Here is a 21,326-nt window from a genome sequence, read left to right on the forward strand (position 1 = left end):
AAACATTTATCTTGTCCTTCTTGAAACTCAACACACATAAAATTACTTGTCCTATTCTCAGTTTTCCCACAGGAGTCCAAGTTCTAGGCAGGCAGCCCTGTGTCTGATGCCCACCATTTTTGTCCAGTGCCAGGCACATAAGTGTGTCTTGGGTGTGTGGCCATATAAATGAATTAATGTAGCACTAAGTGAATGAATGAATGAATGAATAAGATGACAACTTTTCATTCCCTGAATCAATGACTAACTGTGCTTTTTCAGCACTAGCTGGAAGCTGTAGTGTAGGGAGTTATCCCAAAAGCCTTCCAAAGCACAAAAACTGGGTGACTTGGGGAAAGGTTAACTAGCTCTGAAACCAGCAGGCTCCTAGACCTCCCCAGAACATTTACTTACCTGCACTTTCTGTGTGGTTCCTGTTGGCTGTCGTTTTCATCATTTTCTCGCTGAATGAAAGAAAAAGAGAGTCAGCTAAGTACTTTCCAAAATGCCCTTATTTTTTGGTACCTTCCAGTCACGATTCTAAGCAATTAGCAGTGATGAGATTAAGCAATGAGGGTATTTTGGCATCAGCACCATGACTAGCTTGGATGGAAAAGGCTTCCCGGGTGTGCATCTGACACTGTGAAATATAGCCAGGCACACTCATGACTTTCAGATGGTGGCAGACGTGGACACGCGTGGATGGTGGTTGCGGGCACTGTGCAAGGAGTGGTCCATGAAGCCACATGCACTGGGAAGCCCATTTACCCTTCTTGGGCCAAAGTTAACCTTCATCCAAGAATTATCAGCACAAAAACAAAAAACAAAACAAATATAAAAAAATCATGATTCATAGAGACGCGAATATTTTAGCCTTGAAATGATTATGAGGAAAGGAATTTGAATGAATGAATGATTTTAATGATTAAAGAGAAACAGATTGAATTTAACTCTTTAATTGGATAGCTGGTTTCTTTTTACCTAGATGCATCTTTGCTACTACTTGTAATGGGCCCTTTAAAAAGCGCAGACTGAACAAGGCCAGTTAAACTGGCAATCTGCTTCTCCATGGCTTGCATCCTCTCTCTGTAAAACAAGAGAATTGTTTGTTAAAGCTCTTATTGACTTTCAGACTGGTTTTTCTAGGTGAATGATCCACCAGAGGGTTATAAAAGGTACCACCTCGAAGGCCGCCAAAGTTCACCCCAACTTGGCTCAGAAACCGGCAGCGCCTGCAAGTCCTTGGCTGAGATCGATTTGATGATCAGAGCTGAGGTGGAAGACAGTGACCTCACTAAAAAGACACTGTGCGGACCAGCAGAGGCCTCCCGGAAAACTGGAAGGAAGGGAGGAATCTCCCTCAAATACTTTTGTTGGCACAGGATGTGTTTTTGAGTCTTTCTGCCCTGCTTCATTATTTGACCTTACACAAAACGGCTCCTCTCTGGACCAGGGAGACCCTAGGCCAGGTACTGCACAGGCACACACAGTTGTAATCTGTTCTTCTCTGCTGGGAGGCTGCAGGATGGTTTTGTGTGAATGAAGGAGATGTTTGGCTGTGTGTGTATTTACACTTCTTTTATAGCCCAAGGGCAACACAAGCAAATGTCTCTTATTAAGACCATGGAAAATATGGTTGAAATCAGTGTATGTTTGGGAATAGAGGATGCTCAATTTGATGTTGTAGAAATTTTAGCCTAGAGGCTTTTATAGGATCAGGCAGGAAAATGAACATCCCTAACAACTTGATAACTCAAGGCGTCGATAAAAAAACTCCCTTTGTTATTGACTCAGGGCAGATACCGTACCTCTCTGTCTTCAAGGTTCACAAGAGTCATGTCAGACATTTCAAACAGGTTCACATTTCCGGACCTCGGATGTTTCACAGAACCGTTACCATTATTTTTGACACATTATAAAAACAACTGAATACATGAGGAGAATGTCAAATGTCACCTCCTGTGAATTCACTTATGCATACCTAGTAGTTAAAACAGGAAGAGAGGGGAGAATGGCTTAAATAGTACGGGTATTTCCCCAGCATTCCCCATGAGCAGGTGTCCTATGTGAGCTTGGGATAAGTGGCCACTGTGGGTCTCAGTTCATGGCTCTCTAATGTGAACGACAGTGATTCCTATGCTACAAACAGCATATGCACACACGATGACTCTCAAATAGAGTCCAATGACTTTATCTGGTGCTCAGTGGAACAAGTAATAGTGATCTATTCTTTCATGAAGTTGAGCTCATTGACAGATGATATATGCATATCCTGAATTTTATGGCAACTGAGCATTTTCAAGCACAGCGGTGATGAGTTGTGCCTTGGAATGTGACCTATCATGCCAGGTGAAATTTCAGTTACACAGTTACAAGCCTCTGACTTCAGAAGTCCATATATTTTCTTTAGTTTAAAATGGTCGGTTTGTCACAACACTGAATTTTTCGGACATAAGTTAGGCAGTAAGGATAGTTAATGGCTGTAGAACCCAAAAAGAAAAAAAAAAGTATTGATAGTATTATTTCTCTGTTCTAATGGAGCAGAAAGAAATCTCCAATGGTGAATGTGGACACACATCTCTATGGAGTGACTTAGCAAATGTCTCCAGGTGCACCTGTGGGTGCTAAACCCCATGAGCTGTAGAGCATTTTCAGATACACTTCTTTTCCATAAAGTGGTTAATGTGTCAAAAGAGAAAGATTAGTAAGAAATCCAAATAAGGAAAGCAGGTTAGTAAAAACCCAATGAAAATCCCAAGTTTATCAAACCAAATCACACAGTGGGACGTCTCAGAAACCATGGGGTGATGGTGATCGTGCTGGAGATACAGACTCACAAACTCTTGGGAAATTAATGACTTTCTTGGAGAAGTGCTCAGTACCAGGTGAATGTCTTCCATTGTCATTAATTGTCCCACAGAGGCTGGCTCTGTCCCTGGCAGTGCTTGAAGCCAAACTTATGACCCTAAGACAGGAGCTCCCTTCAGAACTACAGGTTTAGTAATCTTATTTAATCTCAGGCAAATGCAAAGAATATAGCTTTTCTGTTTTTTAAGTGGCATGGCATTTTTAGACTCTAAATGGCTGTGGTTAAGAAGTGGCTTAAGGGTTCTGTACAACTGGGGTGTGAGTGAGGCACGGTGACAGCCCAATTATGCAAAGAAGACAGCAATATTAAGAAATGCAAAAAAAAAAAAGTAAGTCTACAACTGTATAGGATAAAGAAGAATCTGCTAAGAGGGAAGTGGTAGAAGGGAATGCTGGAATTCCAACGCTGTTCCTGGGCACAATGCTGACTAGGTTTAAACCAGTGTACTTGAAAGTACTCTGCACTGACCGATTACACCACTAGAGCTCTGAGGGGTTCCTTCTAGTCCCTCTCTGATCAACGGCTTTCATTACCTTACCCAAGAGAGGAGAGCAGGAAAAAAAGAAAAATAACAAAACAAGTGAACAAACAAAACAAAACAAAAAAAATGCCCCCAAACATAGCACCAGAATGATTCTGGATAAAGAACATTGATCTTCAACTGGTTTATCATGATGGTCAGAAATCTAGAAGGTCACCGCACAGCCCAAGTCATCTTCACCCAGGAGTCTGCAGGGGGAACAGGTGTTTTTCCCCAGCTCTGTAGGTACCTGGATTCTCCCCTGGGCTTCCCCCAGATAAAGGTTTTAGGACATGGAAAGAGACAATTCCCCAATCACATCTCATTCCCTGATCTTTCAGGACGTAGTTGTAGGACTTCCTGAGATGAGCTGCTCAGGAACCAAAGCCCTGTATCCAGTGGGCATCCAGGTGCTCTGTGCTCCTTCTAGTATTGAGAGTTAGTGCATGAACACTCCCTTGGTGGCCTCTTCCAGGCAGTGTCCCCTGCAGGGCCACCAGGAAGGACATAATAATGTAACAGAGACATGGAGTCAGATGACTGATGTCCTCCTCAGAGGGTTCAGATGCTTGGGCCAGGCAGCAGATGGGGAGCGCGTCTCTCCCTTTGCCCAGAAAACAGCAGGGTCTGAGGACAGCGCGGCCGGCAACGCACGGCAGCGTCTCAGCCAAAACCACCCTACGAAAATACAATTCTTTTGACACATGGTAATGAGAAAAGTTTCCCCCTCTTAGTTAATCATCAAAGTGTTTCTGGTTTCAGGATTCATTTGAGGGAGATTATCTGATTTATAAATTCATAAATAAGATTGTCTTTCCATTTCATGGTTGGTAATCTGGAAACAATTTTATGGTTTAACTAAATTACAGCAACTGGAAACTTACGCAGCCTTCTCCCATGATGAAATGCTATGAAGTATGTTTTAATGTAAAAGGGGAAAAATAGAAGGGAAATGCGCTGGAAGAAGAGAAATTAAGCACAACCCTGTCATTTTACTGCAGTGGCAATTTTGCATGATGATCATCAGAATATTAAAGATGCTTAGGCTAATTCTTGCCAACATCACTGGCTTTAAGGTATTACAGAACTGGTGTAATTACTGTTGAAAAGATGGTTTCAAAAATGATTTCATAAACCATTTTACATCATCCCATAAACCATATTTATGTGATTAGTAGGTATGGTTAACTAGTTATTTCGTGTCACAAGTCAGCTTGGCTGAATGAATCTTCTGAAGGTCCAAACATAATAAGAATAAAAAATTTCAAGTCAAATTCAGGGAAAGTGCTGGTGTTGGCTTCACTAGCTACTGCTTTATTTATTTTTTTTCTTTTAGTGCTGGGGATGGAACCCAGGGCCTTGCAAATGCTAAGCAAGTGCTCTACTGCTGAGCTACATCCCCAGCCCTTTTTAATTCTTACTTTGAGACAGGATCTCCCTAAGTTGCCCAGGCTGGTTTTGAACTTGGGATCCTCCTGCCTCAGCCTCCCAAGTGGCTGGGATTACAGGTGTGTGCCACTGAACCCGGATTCAGCTACTGCTTTAGCCAGGTTTCCTATAAGCCTGTCTGACATCTGACCCACACTGCTTGGGGTCAGGGGTGGCTCTCGGTCTTCAGAGTGCAGGGTAAGAATTGGGGAAATATTTTTGGCTAGCGACACCATTTATACAACTTTAGGTTCACCTTCACCGGTTTTTGAGTAGGGCTGTGTCTTTGTACTGACCGAGGCCTCATTAAGCCTGAATTAGGTGCTTATCCTTGTATAACTAAGCAAATTAATGGCTATTAAGAAATAGGTCAACGTTGTAACAAGTATGAGGCTGGCAATTCTCCTACAATGAATCCCACAGGATATGTTTTTAAATATCCAAAGGAGAGACAGGGGAGATGGCCTAGCCAGCCGAGTTGGTGAGATTAGCTCCCAATCAGAAGCACTAGCCTTCCTAACCAGTTACTTATTTTGAAAACCAGTGGCACAGGAGAGTCAGGAAGAACTCCAGTAACCAAGAATGGCCTTCTAAGAGTACTTCCTATGTGGTCTGCCAATTCACTTCTATTTCCAATATTTTGTGAATTTTTCTTCTTTATGCTCACGATCGTTCATCTCTCCAGAAAGTGATGAATGGTCACTGGGACTGCCAGAAGGTATTGTCCAACACCTGGTACGTGCTGGGTGCTGTGCTTCTGCCATAAACAGCGTAGAACAAAGCACCATCAATCCCCAGCAGCACCTTCTTCTCATGATATCATTTTTTGAGAAATCGAATTCCACTGCAACAGTCCTGGCAGTGCAAAAGGCATTCTCTAGAACTGAAGAGTGGACAGGCTTAAAGCTGGACTATGCCCTAACTTGTTCAGGCTCTGCTTCTGTGGTATGAGGAGAAGAAAACCTCAGAGTAAAGACATTGTTTCCAGATGAGTCCAACAAAACACTGGAGTCCAGATGATCCAAATTGATGGGAAATCCTCACAAATATAGGACTGGGAGCAGCGAACTTTCTATTTCTGCCCAAAGTTCATCTACTGATTTAAAAAAGAGAGAGAGAGAAAGAAAGAATAGGGGGGAAAAAAGAAGCAAACCTATGTAACTACAGACATTGTTCTAAAACTTCCCAATAAAATTAACTTATCATTGAAACATCTGGATTTACTGAGGGGATGTTCGTGGTTGAACTCTGTCCCCTGCCCCCGCCTTCTGTTCATGGAGTGAGCAGGAGGACTGGGTATATTCTATATTCCTTGTCGTGACTTCAATCCACCTCCATGGGTCCCCTGCTTCTCCTTTTGGACTTACACATCTGTAAGCTGGCTTCCAGCAGCCAAGAAATTCATTTCCACATCTTTGGATGATTCTAACCCAGGAAGCTGTCCTCCTATCTGACACAGCAGGCCCCCCCACCCCTCAGTGTTGCTCCCCCACCAATAGCAGCACAGCCTGGTGACCAAGCCTTTGACACAAAGGCCTTTAAGGGACATTCCATATCTAAATTATAGCACCTGGCATGGGCCTCACACTCCCTCACCACCAGCCTCTCTTGCTTCTAGGCTTGCTCCCAGCCTCCCTGATTCCAGACTCGACTGGCTTTGCCTTCTGACCATTTGGGAATAGAAATAGATTAAAAAAAAATCACTTCTATCCCTTCTGTTTCTTCCTACCTCATTTCCTTTTGGTGAAGCTTTAAGGAGACAGAGTAGGGGGAATCCTCTTACTAGTCACCCCAGCCCACTATCTTTTGTAGCTTTAATATCTACACAGACAATGCTTTTAGAGGTTTGGCATTTCAGATTTTTAAACTCTTCTTTACAGCTTTACTCTGACCTTGAATTCTAACTCAGGATGGTTTTACTATATCTAGATACAGATATAGTTTCTATATCTGAAACTCCAAAATCTCTACTAAGTAAAGCAACTTTTTGTTGTCTTCAGTTCCCTTATTTATACAAACTAGCCCTTTACCTGCATCCTGGCCCTACTTTCTCTCCATCAGCCATCAATATTTTTTTTGGACAGTCCCTGTTAATTTCTCTGGCTCTTTATTCAGTGTGTTAGTCAGGTTTATGATACTGTGACAAAATACCTGAGGTAAACAAATGAAAAAGAGGAAAGGTTTATTTTGGCTCACAGTTTCAAGAGGTTTCAGTCCAGGGTCACTTGGCCCTGTTGCTTTGGGCCTGTGGTAGCATAGCACATCCTGGTGGGAGCACATGATGCAGGAGGTCTGTTAACTTCATGGCAGTCAGGAAATAAAGAGAGACAGGAAGGGGCCAGGGTTCCAAGATTCTGTTCAAGGGCATTCCCCCAATGACCTAACTTCCTTCCACTGGGTCCCTTCTATTTTTTCCCATACCATTTCCTTTTTTGATGTTTTAAGGAAACAGAGAGGGACTTGTCTCACTGGGCAGACATGTTTTCCCAAGTCAGGAAAGAAACAGTGGCCAAACCACCTAAAATGCTCTGATGATGCATGACTTATGATGCATGAAGATATGCACATTTAAGAAACCCGTTAAAAAAAAACCAAAAGGGGCAAAAATGGAGACCCATTTACATAGCTCTGGAGGGGAAAAAAGCCATTACTATTCTTCCTTCATAAATGCATGGAGGCATTGAGATAATGAAGGGCCCCATGGGATGCATGTACTAGTAGCAGATAGTTTTGGACAGTTCACTTCCCTAGAGGCCCTGGGAAATGTTTGATTATCACCATCAACTTCAGTTCACTTCAACAATCACTTTGGGTATGGGCACAGGTGCTTGGGATCTATGATGCCAGAATCTTTTGTCCTTGTTCTAGGCTTCAGATGACATTGCTTAGGTAGACACGGGTGGCCATGCTCTAACCAGGATTCTGTGGGCTTCCTATGTTCTCATACTGTCAACAAAGTACTCCTGGATGATAAGACAGAGCAGTCAACTGGGAAAGAGAAAATCCTCATAAGAGCTGACATGTGGCTGTGTCATGCATCCACATCAATGTTTATAGCAGCTCGATTTACAATAGCCAAGCTATGGAACCAACCATGTGTCCTTCAACAGATGAATGGATAAAGAAAATATTACTCAGCCATAAAGAAGAATGAAGTTATGGCATTTGCCAGTAAATGGATGGAGCTGGAGAATATCGTGCTAAGTGAAATAAGCCAGTTTCAAAAAACCAAAGGTCAAATGTTCTCTCTGACATATGGATGCTAACTCATAGCAAGGGAGGGTGGGGAGGGGAAGAATTGAAATCCATTGGATTAGATAAAGGGGAATGAAAGGAAGGGAGAGGGGAGGGGAATAGGAAAGACAGTAGAATTAATTGGATATAACTTTCCTACCCTTGTATATTTGTACAAATGCAAAGTTCTGAGGTAGGAACATCTCTTGACACATTCAAATGCAGGAAGCCGGTGTATGTGGGTGAAGTTTGTGACACAGAATGTAGGAGGTTTGCTATAGTTTGGATCTTGAATGTCTCCCAAAGGCCCATGTGTTGGAAGCTTGGTTCCCTGGCTTATGGCACTATTGGGAGGTAGTAGGACCTTTAAGAGGTGGGGCCTAATGGAAGAAAGTTAGGTTACTGGGGGTGTGCCCTAGAAGGGGATATTAGGATATCCATTCTCTCTCTTTGCTTCCAGGCAACCATGAAGTAAAGAAGCCTCCTCTACTACATTCCTGCCATGACATACTTTGCTGCCGCAGACCCAAAGCAACAGGGTCAAGTGTCCACGAACTGAAATCTCTGAAACTGAGTCAAAATAAACCTTTTCCATTATCAAGTTGCTTATCTCAGGTATTTTGTTACAGTAATGGAAAGCTAACTGACAAGAGGCTGAAGGTCTCAGCAAACAGAGAGCACAGGGTCTCATAAGAATTTTTCTACCCCTTGTTTAAAGGATTAGAGAGACACATTGCCTTTTGCCCACCACCCAGAGAAGATCATTTCTGAAATCCAATCTGACCTTGAATTCCAGAATTAAAAAATTTTCTTGTCAGAAAGAATTTGTTTGGATCTCATGCTTCTTCTCATTCTGGGTCTGTGATCTTGATAGAAGCAGAGTGGGGAGAAAACCAAGGGTGTGGCAGGCCAAGAAAATAGGGCAAAGCTCAGTCACACCTAGGCCCAGTACTCCCAAAGTGCACAACTTCTGACACTCCAACAGGGTTCTTTCTAGCACAGCAAACATACTCGGGAAATCCTCCAGGTTAGCCTTTCATCTATTTCACAATTTACTTCTAATGGATCCAAGTCAGGGACAAGGACACAATAGTCTCTCAGATCCAAATGGCCAGCACAACTAAATGACTTCATGGTTTTATATCAGTAAGGCTCTTATTTATAGAAAACTTTCTGGTTCACAAATGCTTTTGTACCTATGTTCATTTAAACTGCACAGAACCCTTGAGAAATACTAGTGGCCATGCCCAAGTTACAGTGAAGGTCTGAGGCTGAGAGCCAGGGATTTCTTTGAGAAACACAGTGAATTAGTCTTCAGATCCCCATAGCCAGTGCTCTCCGCCCTTGGTTCAGATTTGAGTCCTGTGGTGACGTGCAGCCTGAGGTGAGGCACTTCTCTTCCTGTTGGCTCTCTCCTGGGTGACTACAGCCTCCACTCCCAGGGCATGCCTATACCCTGCTTCACGAAATCACTGATTTTGCATTTTTTCTCTCTTCCTGGAGGGCAATCTTTAATATTCATGCTCTGGAAATGACATCTCATTTTTTTTTTTTTGAACAGGTACAAACTAGTAGGAATAGCTGTTCATTCATGTTATGGCTTATAATTTACCTTCAAATGAGAGATGGTGTTAGAAGCCACGGAGAGATGTCTCTTGAGTGGTCCTCAGGAGGCTGTGGGAATAAGCCCCTTCCCCACACTCGCTTTTGATCTGTAAAATCTTAAGAGTGGATGCCAAAGAAAAAAGATAGTGATGCTTAGGATAAAGAAGGAAGATATTTTGTATGTGTGGCCTCTGGTTTTTAAAATTTTTATTATTTTTGGTTCGTCTTAATTTCTTATGCATGATGGGGGAGTAGACAGATACTCTCTTCATGATGAAGAGAAAAGAATATTGAGACAGAATGATGGTGAAAATATCTTACTGGAATAGCTCTGGTTGTTGCACCTTTGGGGTTTCTCTTCTGTTTTGTCTGCTCTAAAGTCAGACATTGAGGTATTTGCTGATTTACAACTTGGCCTACATGAGAATAGTGGGCAATACAGACTTTTTAAGACCCGCCATTTTTAAAAGTTAGAATTCATGCTTGGACTTGGCTGTATTTTTGAATCACATCATTCATTGCAAATAAAGTCTAGATTTCAAATAAGGTCAAGTGTAATCTCCCTGATCTCCCCAGCTAATCACTACAGAGGGTAACATGTGGCCTGGCATTAGGAGAGCCTGGAATTAGGTACCTGCTGTGACAACGGCTGCTCAGATGGGCCCCAACCCTAGGCTGGGTGGCAGCCATGTTGATTCTACACCAGGTTGATCTTGCCATCTTTTAAGGAGGCTAAATCGGCACCTTCACATTACGCTTCTCTTTGAAGAGGGTCTAGCTGGCAATGAAAGGGATTATCTGAAGCACGCAGGCAACTCTGGTTTCGTACTCAAGACCTCATGAATGTTCAGAGATGAAGAGGTGCATTTTAATTTGATCTAATTAAGGAAGATGATGGTTTTTCCTTTTGAGAAATTGGTTTAAAGTGGCACAGATCTTGTGGCAGTCATTCTCTGGTATGTTGGACAGAATCCCCCAGGTATAAGAGTGGTGCAGTCTTCATAAATCTGTCAATTCTCAAGTATGTTTATCAGACATTTGTGGCCTGAACTCAGCAAAGGAATGTCTAGCAAATATTACTTAACCGTGAAGTTATATTCCTGTGATGGAAGTAATAACTCTATTTATGGGTACTTACTTAATTTCTGAGACTGGCAAAAGCATATTGTAATGTCATTTTTATAGGTTCGGTAATGGTAGAAATATAAATTTTGAAGAAAGGCCAGTCTGCCATCGCAAATGATATCTTTTCATTTTATCATGTACGTGCCTTATATTCCAGACCATCTTAATATTCTCATGGAGGCTTCCAGACCAGAATAACTTTGGGAAAGTGCTCTTTTTTTTTTTTTCTGAATTCTTAGCAATTACCGTCTGTATCACTACTTTGGAATTAATTATGTACAAGCAGCCCCCAAATTATGGCAGTCTTGTCATTGAAAAGTTTACTTGTACTTTCATTGTTTAGAACTTGCAATAAGTGCTGGTTGGATTTCCAGCTGGCCACAGAAGCCTCTTTAACCTACAATGTATTATTAATTCTATTGTTGTTCTGTATCATTTCCAAGGAAAACGTGTCCTAACTTCCCAGCTGGACTTTGCAATATTGGAAAAATATCTCCCCCCTGAAGCTCAAGCTTTTGGGAGATGTGTTGGACTTGGCATGTCCTCCTCCTTCTTCCCGGCTTTGTTAGGAGACACTGTCACTCTTGGGATGAGAAGAAGAGCATCCCAGGGTATTATCAACGCCAAAAGAAATGCCATGCATGAAATTCTACTGTTGTAGTTATTCCTCCAAAATGGGTATTCAGTAGGCATTCAGAGCCCAGAAGCTTCCTGTACTTTACTGTGGCATAACTTATACATGTGTATTAAACTTTCCATGTTTTATGACCGTCTTCACAGTTTATGTTCCTTGTGTATAAGAGCCACATACTAAATTTCTTGGTTTCCAGAAAAGCATCCAGTCCACAGCTAAACCCATAAGAAGAGCTTAATAAACATTTACTGATCCATTATCAGAGTTTCCTGAAATAGCAATTCAGGAAAGAGCTGGGTCAGTCAGATATTATCAGATACCCAAACAGGCAACCTAATAATTTCAGCCAAATCTGTTAGGGGTCTTTATCATATAGCTCAGAAGCAATCTTAAAAGGATGATTCACAGCTGGCTTGTCTTTTTGTCCCTGGACCCAAAGGGATATACCACTCTACTTTCCTGAAATGCACTTAAAAGTGGCTTTGATACTCTATTCTAATTCGAATCTTTAGGCACACTAATTCCACTCTCTGTTCAAATTAAATTTACTTTCTCACCACCCCTATGCGACCATTTTGTGCTTTTTGATATTATATTTAAAAATAGGCCCCCCTATCTCTTCAGGCAGTCCTCTGTCTTAGCCATCTCTGTGTATTGATCTCCCATTGGCATTTACTAGAGTGCTCAAAGTAGGAACTCTTGGGTTCTTGCTGTATTTCATGTACCCTCTGAAGTAGTTACTATTATCATCTCCATTCGCAAATGAGCACATGGAGGCAGAACACAATTCCATAAGTGGTCAAAGACACTGGGGAAAAGTATCGGAACTGGGATGTGAACCCAGGCAGTCTGGCTTTGACATCTACTAGAAGTTACCGCTTCTCCATAAACGGTGGCTCAGAGATTGATTTATTTTACCAAGTTACTTTACCAAGAAGTAAGTTATGGCAGAATTGAAGTAATAATTGGTGTGATTCATGTCTTATGAATGTCATAATTTGCATGGCTTGAGCATGGGCAGCCTTACATTTCTCTACTTCAATATGTTTTTTGAAAACTCCAATTTTTTTTGACAGCCGTGTTTCTCAACTAGGGGCATTTTACTCTGGTAGGAGGCATTTGACAATTTCTGGGGACATCTTTGACTGTCAAAGACTAGGGCAGGCTTGGGGCATATTTTGTTCCTGGTATCCAGGGGGTCAACCAAAGACCTCTAGGCCAAAGAGGCTGCTGCTCAGCACAGGTCACCCCCTCCCCAGTCCCTACAAATCATCAGGCCTGATCTTCAACAGCACAGAGTCAAAAAGCCCTGCTTTAGAGAGATTCCAAGTTTAACTACTTAAGAGATCTCTAATGTGGCTCACTTTTGACTAAACCAAGGAGAGGGGTTAAAAAAAAGGAGCAATAATTCTTTTTTGGGTCATTCAGACTGCTTTATAGCAGGATAAAGCATAGCTTAGAAAATCTTCAAAGGTCTGCCAATCACCATGGACATTTTTAAATGATAGAAACCCGAATTTAGACTTTCATCCAATCAACTGCTAAACCAAGGATCCATCCCACCTCTCAAAGCTACCATCACAAAACATTTAATCCTCGTAAAATGAGAAAGTGATATAAAATGATTAAAAACAGACACACACCACCAGTCAGCAGGCAGGTTTCCTTTTCTACACACAGCTTTCCTTAGTCTTCCTAATGGACCCAAAACAAGAACTGCTCGCTAAGTCTACACTCTTGCAAAAATCCTAACGAGGTCTCATGTGGCTTTTCTTTCTCTAGACACAGGTGCCTAGACAGGGCAAGGCTTTGCTCTTCAGGGAGGCCTCTTTCCTAGTTTGTTGAATTTAGCTGCTCTAGGTAAAGAACAGTATAAAAGTCTGATCTCAGCTCAAGTTTACTGAGTCTGACAAATCATATTTCATTTGGAGGAATCTGCTACCCACTTGGAAAGGGAGTTATTAGTCACTTTGCAATGAGCACTCTTGACTTTTGAGAGTTATTTCAATAAAAATATTTTACACTATATGATCCCAACTACAAACAGAAAAGAGCAAAACACAAATGTCCTCAAATCTTGCAATTCTTAAGGGCTGTTTTATATGCTACGGGCAGAAAGCATGATGCTGTTTAATGAAGTGATTTCATAACCAGGAGAAGACAGCCTCACACGCTAACTGTCTGTCACATGCTGACGCCCTCAGCATCTCTCATGGTTTTTTCAGACCCATTTTCCTCTTGAAGAACCAGGTGAAGGTTGTCACTTGGGTTCAGCCATTTCAACACTCAAGGTTGTCTTATTGCTTTGTTTTTTTTTTTTTTTTTTTTTTTGAGTTTGGGATACTTTTATTTCTTTGTGTCTGGGGTGGATTTTTTTTTTTTTTTTATTGGTTGCTCAAGACAATACAATGATCTTGACATATCATACATTTGATTCAAATGGGGTATGAATTCTTATTTTTCCATGTGTACAGATTGCAGGATCACTTATTTCTATAAGCTCAGACATGAGAACTACTGCCCTCAAAGTCGAAAGTGGCTGTGATCTATTACTTTACCCCAAAGTCCCTGGGCTCCTTGGAAGGAGAACCCCAACATCACATGTTATACCATATACACTGCTTTTTCCAGATCTTCTAGATAGAATGGGTCATTAGTAGATGCTTATTGAAGCACTTTTAAAAATAAAAGATGCCAAATTCATTAGAACAAGGCACAGGACTAAATATAAGAATCGAGATTATGCCATTTAGTCTTTAGCTCTTCATTTCCATGTCATCAGACCTGTTTTAAAATCGTGTTTCTTCAGACAAGCTACTGTTGGATGGCTCTTGGGTTTGGATGTGAAAAAAAGAATTTTTCTCTCTGATTTCTAACGTCCTGCAGTTATTTGGGTTATTACATGGAAGTGCTCTTTGGAAAAGTATTTGAAATCCAGCAGCGCCCAAAAGAAAGCAGAGCTACAGATTTCTCAGTCTCCCTCCTGTGTTTTTTCGAGCTTTACATCTTAAATGTAAAATTTCACTTGAGAGTTTCATATAAAAAGCACTCTAAGATTTATTTGCTTTTTAATATTATGAAATTGCAACAGAAATTGGTTTGGCACTTTATACCTTGTACTCATGGAGTTTAAAGGGTTGAACACTCTTTAAAAATACTTACCCAGATTAAATATTTCTAAAATAACGTCATGGGATAAGCAAGACAATGTATTATAATTTTGTGCTGCAGTAATTGTTTCTGGAGTTCTTATTTTAATTTTTTTTGACATAGTACTCAGATGCATTTTTTGAAAACAAAATCTATCAAGAATGTTCTCTTCCTTCTTTCCCCACTTCTGCATAATTGTGCTAATATATTAGCTAGGGCAGTTATGTTTTAAATGGCATGTATATATTTAGAAGTATAATTATGCAAATTCTACCATGTTTATGATTGTAAATATCCTTTGGGAGCAGTTACTTAGCATCTAGTCCTGAAACAATTTTTCAAGAATTCTGGTTGAAATGCTCAGAATTCACTCCTGAATTCATTTCTTGCTGTGTGAAGGTGGGGCTCACAGTTCTCAGTCCCAAGAAAGAATACTACACAGTGGTAAAAAGTACAGATTCTTGGACATTTTATGCCACTTACTGGCTTTGTGACCTTGGACAAGCTACTTAAGCTGTCTGAGCCTCAGCTTCCCCATCTGTAAAGGAGGGGTGCTGCTAGTGGGTTCTCATGACAAGTACATCTCCTGATGTGTGCAAACTACTTACATAGGCTTGGCTCATAAAAAAGGTAAAATAAATGACAGCTGCCATCAATAGCTATAAAACACCCAGCAACCCTGCATTTCAGCCTAATCAACGAGCTGTTGAAGAGTTCACTGTCAGATTCAGAGGGGTAGCTAGAAAGAAGGAAATGTGGTACAAATCCCACACTTTTCCTTTGTCCCACCTTCTTACCTGTTCCGGAAGTAGTGTGTAGGGGGGTGGGGAGACTGAGAACAAAAGTTCTAGAGTTGAGTTCTTTTGACAAGAAAGTCACTATTTACTCTTGGCACCTGTCTGGCTGAGTTGGGGCAGAGGTTAGTCTTCTACTAACAGCAGCTGTTAATCCAGAGGGTGTTTGAGTGTCTGCATGTATGTCTGTACCTGTGTCTAAGTGCTGTATATCTGTGTGTGTTTGTGTGTCTGTTTGCATCTGTGTGGTGTATGTATCTGTGTGTAGGTCTGTGTATCTTTGTGGGTCTGTATGTCTATGTGGTGTAAATATGTATCTGTGAGTGTTTATCTGTACATGTGTATGCCTATGGTGCGTGTTATATGTGTGTGTCTACGTGTGTGTGTGTGTGTGTGTGTATGTGTCTGTGGGTATCTGTATGTTTCTCTCTGTGTATACATATGTGTTTGTGCATGTAGGTGTGTCTATGTATTCTGTCCACGGGCTTGTGTATGGGTGTCTTTATGTATATGTGTGTGTCTGTGTAGGGCTATTAGAGAGAACAGTCTTGCACAAACACCCCAATTCTACCCTTTGGAGCTAAGTTCACTAACAGGTGAGGAGTCACCTAGCCAGATGTGTTCTGTGCCATTTCACATTTTGGGGAAGGGAAAATATGAAAATGTTAAATTATATTCATAATTACAGTCATATGTAAGAATATGATGATAATTATGACAGTACATTTTAGGTGAGCATTAATCTTTTTTGGTCAATGTTTCTAATATTTTCTGATTTAGATGTATACTAATTTAGATTTTCTAAAAAGGTTTTCTATAAAACAGAAATACATAGAATCTTCTAAGATTTAGCAAAAATGTCTCTGAGGCAGGCAAATCCTTTTTAAAAAGAGAGTGGAGGTTCTAAAAGAATGCAGAGGTCACTGAAAGCTCATGTCCTTCCGTGCCTTGGTCAGGGAGCTGCATAGGGAAGACTCCTCAGGTCTGCAGAAGATTCGTGTTTGATTCCCTCCAATAACAAATCCCTGACAAACACAGCTCAGCGAAGCCCTGAAGTTGTTTACATGTGGTAACTACATGGATGACCCCCCACTAGGCACTGGGAAGAAGGCAAATACCACTGTTGGCCAAAATGTACCCAGAACCCAGAGGTGGACACAGTTTAACATGATCACGGTGGGATAGGGCTCTTGATCTTCTGATACCCTCAAGGTGGGCAGTGTGGGGAGGTGTCAGCATGGTGGGATGAGAGGGAGGACAGATCCTGGCTCTCAACATTATATCCAGAAGATGGATTCTTTTTATTATTTTCTGGACTAAATTCTTGTGGCTTTAAATTCCATCTTTTCGGTGATACACCATTCCTCAATCCATACCTCATAATCCACTGCAGGGGACACATCTGTTACCCTTTCTGCAAAGCACATAGCACAAGCTCCAAGCCCCATGACACGTCCTGGTAGATTCCTCTCCAGCTGTGACACTGGTCTGTTCCAGCCAGCCACTGTGGACATTCATTCCACCCCCTTCACCGTCTGTGATTATGAGAAGAGTCCCTATATTTGATTCTCAAAATTTTCAATTCCTAAGAACTATGAAAAGGAGAGAGTGAATACTATTTTCAAATCCTTAATATTTCTTAGTTCTACCTACAGCCAGTCACCACTGAGGTTTTTTAGCTGTGTGAGTTAGAATCTGTTGTTGCCTTAATGACCCCAAATGTTCATGTTCATTCTTGTTCCATTCTCCTGAAATCTGTCTCTTGTGAGATTCCTTATGACTGAACAAATAAGGAGGGACAAGCTTTTCCTGATAAATTTTGCTAAAGGGGACAGGACTGTCTGATTTCTGTGTGAAAACATTGATGTAGACAGTTCACATTCCATTCACAAGTTTGGCCTTCTTTTTATAAGGTTATATAATAATAGTAAGTGATAATACCATTTTTAGTGAGGAACAGTGGTTCTAAGAAGGTTCTGAATGACTGAATATCTGATTCTTATTTTTTACATACCTTGTGAATTCACATATGATGACAAGATAAAATGCTTCACCTCTTTTGGCCTCAATTTCCTTGACTAGATTTTTATGAGTGTAAAATTATTATGTTGACTTCCTTCAACCCATTCAGGTTAGAGAAATTCCCTGTACCAAAATTTGCTTTTCTATTATTGCTTTATAAATTTTGGAGGGGTTTCAAAACATGAGAGGAAGATTCTGCACTGGTAAATCATACCAATATATGCATATAAAAAGAAATTTAAATACCCAGAGTGCCTCATTCACGAGAAAAGTTTTGCTGATTTTAGCACCATTCCTGAGTGGATATTAAATCTAAACCATTCTATGTTCATGCAAATTCACATTTTAACATCCTACAAGACAGGCAATGACACATTCTTTCCATTTTCCAAAACCAGATGAGAAAACAAAATTGCATTCTAAAGGAAAAACAGAAATTGCCACTGCAAACAAACCACTCACTTCTTATTTTCTGCAGCAGATCAATCACTATGATCTCTTGATCTATTTCTTTGAATAGTTCTCTGCTAATCACAATTTTCTTCTATATGATTCAGATTTATACTAGTGATAATGCTGGCAAGACCACGGTCCAGAGACCTGATGACTGATGGTCCTTGTGGGCATACCTGTCCTCTTTACCATGGCTACTGTGTACCTCACAGGACCCCATTGATTCAGAAGCTCTTTGCAGAGAAGGTGGATCTTGGATGCTCCTCTGTGCCCTCAGTGGCACCCATAAAGCACCAGGCTGGAGCTTGGCATTTATTATTTGGCATCTGTTCTCTGATTTGATTTCTGGAGAGCAGCCCTCCCTCAGCAATACATGAGCACAGACCACCCGTGGCTACCCTTCCCATGCCTTACCTGGTCTCTCTGTCTTTGGGGATTGTAGCAGTGCTGTAGGCAAAAACTTGCTTCTCAACTAGAGGAGGGCCAAGGTCCACAATGCCGGATAATCCTGGAGTGTTCCTGGGCTTTTCAAAATATACCAAGGTGCCTGGTTCCTTTTTAAAGGACTGACGACTTGGCGAGGCCCGGTCTGGCTGCATGGTGTGAGGGGGACCGTGAGCATTATGATGTGCGTGCATGTCTATCATCCTCAGGTCACTAACTCGGTGAGGAGAGGCGGGGGGTGTTTTAGAGCCCAGAGTGGGCAAATGGCTATCTGGATACTTCCTTGATTTCTGTCTGTACAGTGATTGTTCCATGTGCATTTCCGCTTGCATGGAGGGGTTACAATAAGCACTCGCTGACCGAATCGCTGTGCGGTGATATGCAATGATGTGATCAGGGACATCCAGTGGGTGCCCTCCGTGGGATGAGGCTATGCTCATCCTTCCCTCATGATAGAGGTAAGGATCAGCATAGAAACCCTCGTTTCTGTACATCGCGATGTTTTTGCTGCTCATGTCTTCATCGGGCTTGACATCTCTTCTTTCTAAGATGGCGCTTGGGCTTGGTGAGATGGATCTGGAGACCGGCAGGCTGGAGAGTCTGTCCCGGGGGATGGTGGCATTGCCAGGAACAACCATGGGGCGAGTGCCCCCATAAGGAATTCTGGATGGGGAGGGAGGCATGGAATGAGGCACAGGAGTGGATGGTGGAGAACTGGGAATTGCGTGGGGTGGATGAGCTGTGGATCCAGGTCGAGAGGCACCAGGGCCATCTCCTCTTGCATAAACAATTTCTCTCTGCATCTGAAAAAATAAATAAAGGAATTAGAAAGTCTACTTTGAGATTTGTGTTTTTAGAGAGGTCTGAGTGTGATGCTGAGAATGGAGATTATCCAGGTATTCTCGCTGCAATTGCAAAGGTCTATATGTGCAAGAGGGAAGCAGGAGACTGCACGTCAGGGGTGAGCTATGATGATGGAGGCAGAGTCAGACATAGAAAGACTAGAAGGTGCTACACTGCTGACTTGAAGACAGAAGGAGGCATGAGCAAAGAAACGTGCATAGTTTCCAGAAGCTGCAAAAGGTCAAGAAATGGATTGTCCCTTATATTTTCTAGAAAAAGGGTGGTCCTGCCCATAGGTTGATACTGGCCTGTGGAACTCATTTTGGAATTCTGACCTCTATGATATAATAAATGTGTGGTGTTTTAAGCTAGGATTTTTTCCTCCCAGTGCTGGGGATTGAACCCAGAACCTCACACATGCTAGACAAGCATGATACCATTGAGCTACACCTGCAACCCGAGAGTCATCCAATTTTAAGTATTGTTATAGTGACCACAGTAAATGAATATACCTGACATAGAGCTCAATGCTGTCGGGCTTGGAGAGAAAATATTGCAGTGGTTTAAATTTTAAAATCACAGTTTCTTACAGACTCTTAATAAATGTGGGTCTAATGTATCAATAGTTCTGAAATTGTTTTGTAAAACGTGTCCTGGACATGTTTTCTTACTGTTAGTCCTGGGAAACAGTAATCATCTCTTCTATCTTTCCAAGCTAATACAATCAACAAGACATGACTAGAGAGGCAAAGAAGATCCCTGGGGGAAGCTTGGGAGTTCCATTCATCCACCAAATCTTATTTGAGCTTACGAGAAACCAGACTGAGAAGTTGGGGGAGGGGATAATGATCCTGGAGATATCAGTAAAATTATAGTCAAACTCATAATTGGGAAGCTGAGGGGTAAAGAATCTTGACAGTACACCTTCTGAGGTGCCATGCGGTGTAAGGAACCTGCAGGCACAGCCACGGTGACTAGGGCTTTGTGCGGTCACAGCCCAGTCTTCCGGATGTGTTATTCCCTCCCAGTTCAGAAGCTGCTACAGAGTCTCCCACTGACTCTCCTGTAGAAAAGCAATAGCAGAAGGATGAAGTCAACGGGGAAAAGGGAAATGAATTTGTAATTTCAGTTACGCTATTGTGTTTAGCAAGGGCCTGAATAAAAAAATTCAAACGATTCAGGATATGATTTTTGATACTGAAATTCTCTAATTGGCTACAAGGGACAGGACAGACAGCCTTGGCCCTTGCTTCAAGTCCTATTTGTGCCATCATGGAAGCCCACATTCCCTATCCTTACTTCCAAGAGGTGTGATAGACAGGAAGAGTATAAATGGTTACAGAGGGGATGAGATAGTGGCATGAAGAGAGAGGGGAGCCCTTGAACAAACAAGAACCCAGATGTACTGACAAAAGATGAACGATTGGAAAAGCAGTAAGTAGATTACTCAGAAAATTTGGAATGGAATCACCAATTGATGGAACCACTGAATCACCAGTTATCCCTCAGTATATACCACAAAGACTTAAAATGCAGCCACATCAATGATCATAGCAGGTCAATTCACAAGAGCTAAGCTATGGAACCAACCTAGCTGCCTTTGAACAGATGAATGAATAAAGAAAATGGGGTACATATACACAATGGAATATTCACCATAAAGAACAAAATTATGGCACTTGCCGGTAAATGGATGGAACTGGAGACTATCATGCTAAGTAAAATAAGCCAGTCCCCCCCAAACCAAAGGCCAAATATTCTCTCTGATATGTGGATGCTAACACACAATAAGGAGGGGGAAGAAGGGAAGAACAGAAATTCACTGGATTAGACAAAGGGGAATGAAGAGAAAGGAGGGGGGTTGGGAATAGGAGAGACAGGAGAATGAATGAGACATCACTTTCTTATGCTCATATACGAATACATGACCAGTGTAATGCCACATCATGTACAACCACAAGAATGGGAAGTTATACTCCATGTCTGTGTGACACGTCCCAATACATTCTACTGTCATGTATTGCTAAAAAGAACAACAACACAAGACTAACAGTTGGCCGATGGGGGGAAAGAGTAGAAAAAACAAAGGCAACAAGAGGAACTTGAAAATGAAAGGGATCCCTCAGCCTTGAATACAAAGAAATCAATTCCTTATCACATGATTTCATTTGTTTAGTAAACAACATTTACCAAGCACTTAGGAAGAGCCATACATTATTGGAAGGT

General features: G+C 41.6%; 1 protein-coding gene across 19 annotated transcripts in view; it reads right to left on the minus strand.

The window, feature by feature from the left end:
• Positions 1 to 21,326, minus strand: part of Kiaa1217 (KIAA1217 ortholog) — a 369,334-nt gene that overhangs the window by 46,613 nt on the left and 301,395 nt on the right. For 15 of the 19 annotated variants that reach the window (XM_071599833.1, XM_071599832.1, XM_071599836.1 and 12 more), the window contains 3 exons: positions 18,228 to 19,060; positions 961 to 1,065; positions 394 to 443 (listed from right to left, as the gene is read on the minus strand). In XM_071599833.1, coding sequence (XP_071455934.1) covers positions 394 to 443; positions 961 to 1,065; positions 18,228 to 19,060 — 988 coding nt within the window. The remainder of the gene's footprint in view (positions 1 to 393; positions 444 to 960; positions 1,066 to 18,227; positions 19,061 to 21,326) is intronic. The other 4 variants (XM_027953071.2, XM_027953072.2, XM_027953073.2 and 1 more) reach the window with 1 other exon arrangement.

Source organism: Marmota flaviventris, chromosome 12 (assembly GCF_047511675.1).
Source record: "Marmota flaviventris isolate mMarFla1 chromosome 12, mMarFla1.hap1, whole genome shotgun sequence".
In the NCBI taxonomy this organism is placed as follows: domain Eukaryota; kingdom Metazoa; phylum Chordata; class Mammalia; order Rodentia; family Sciuridae; genus Marmota; species Marmota flaviventris.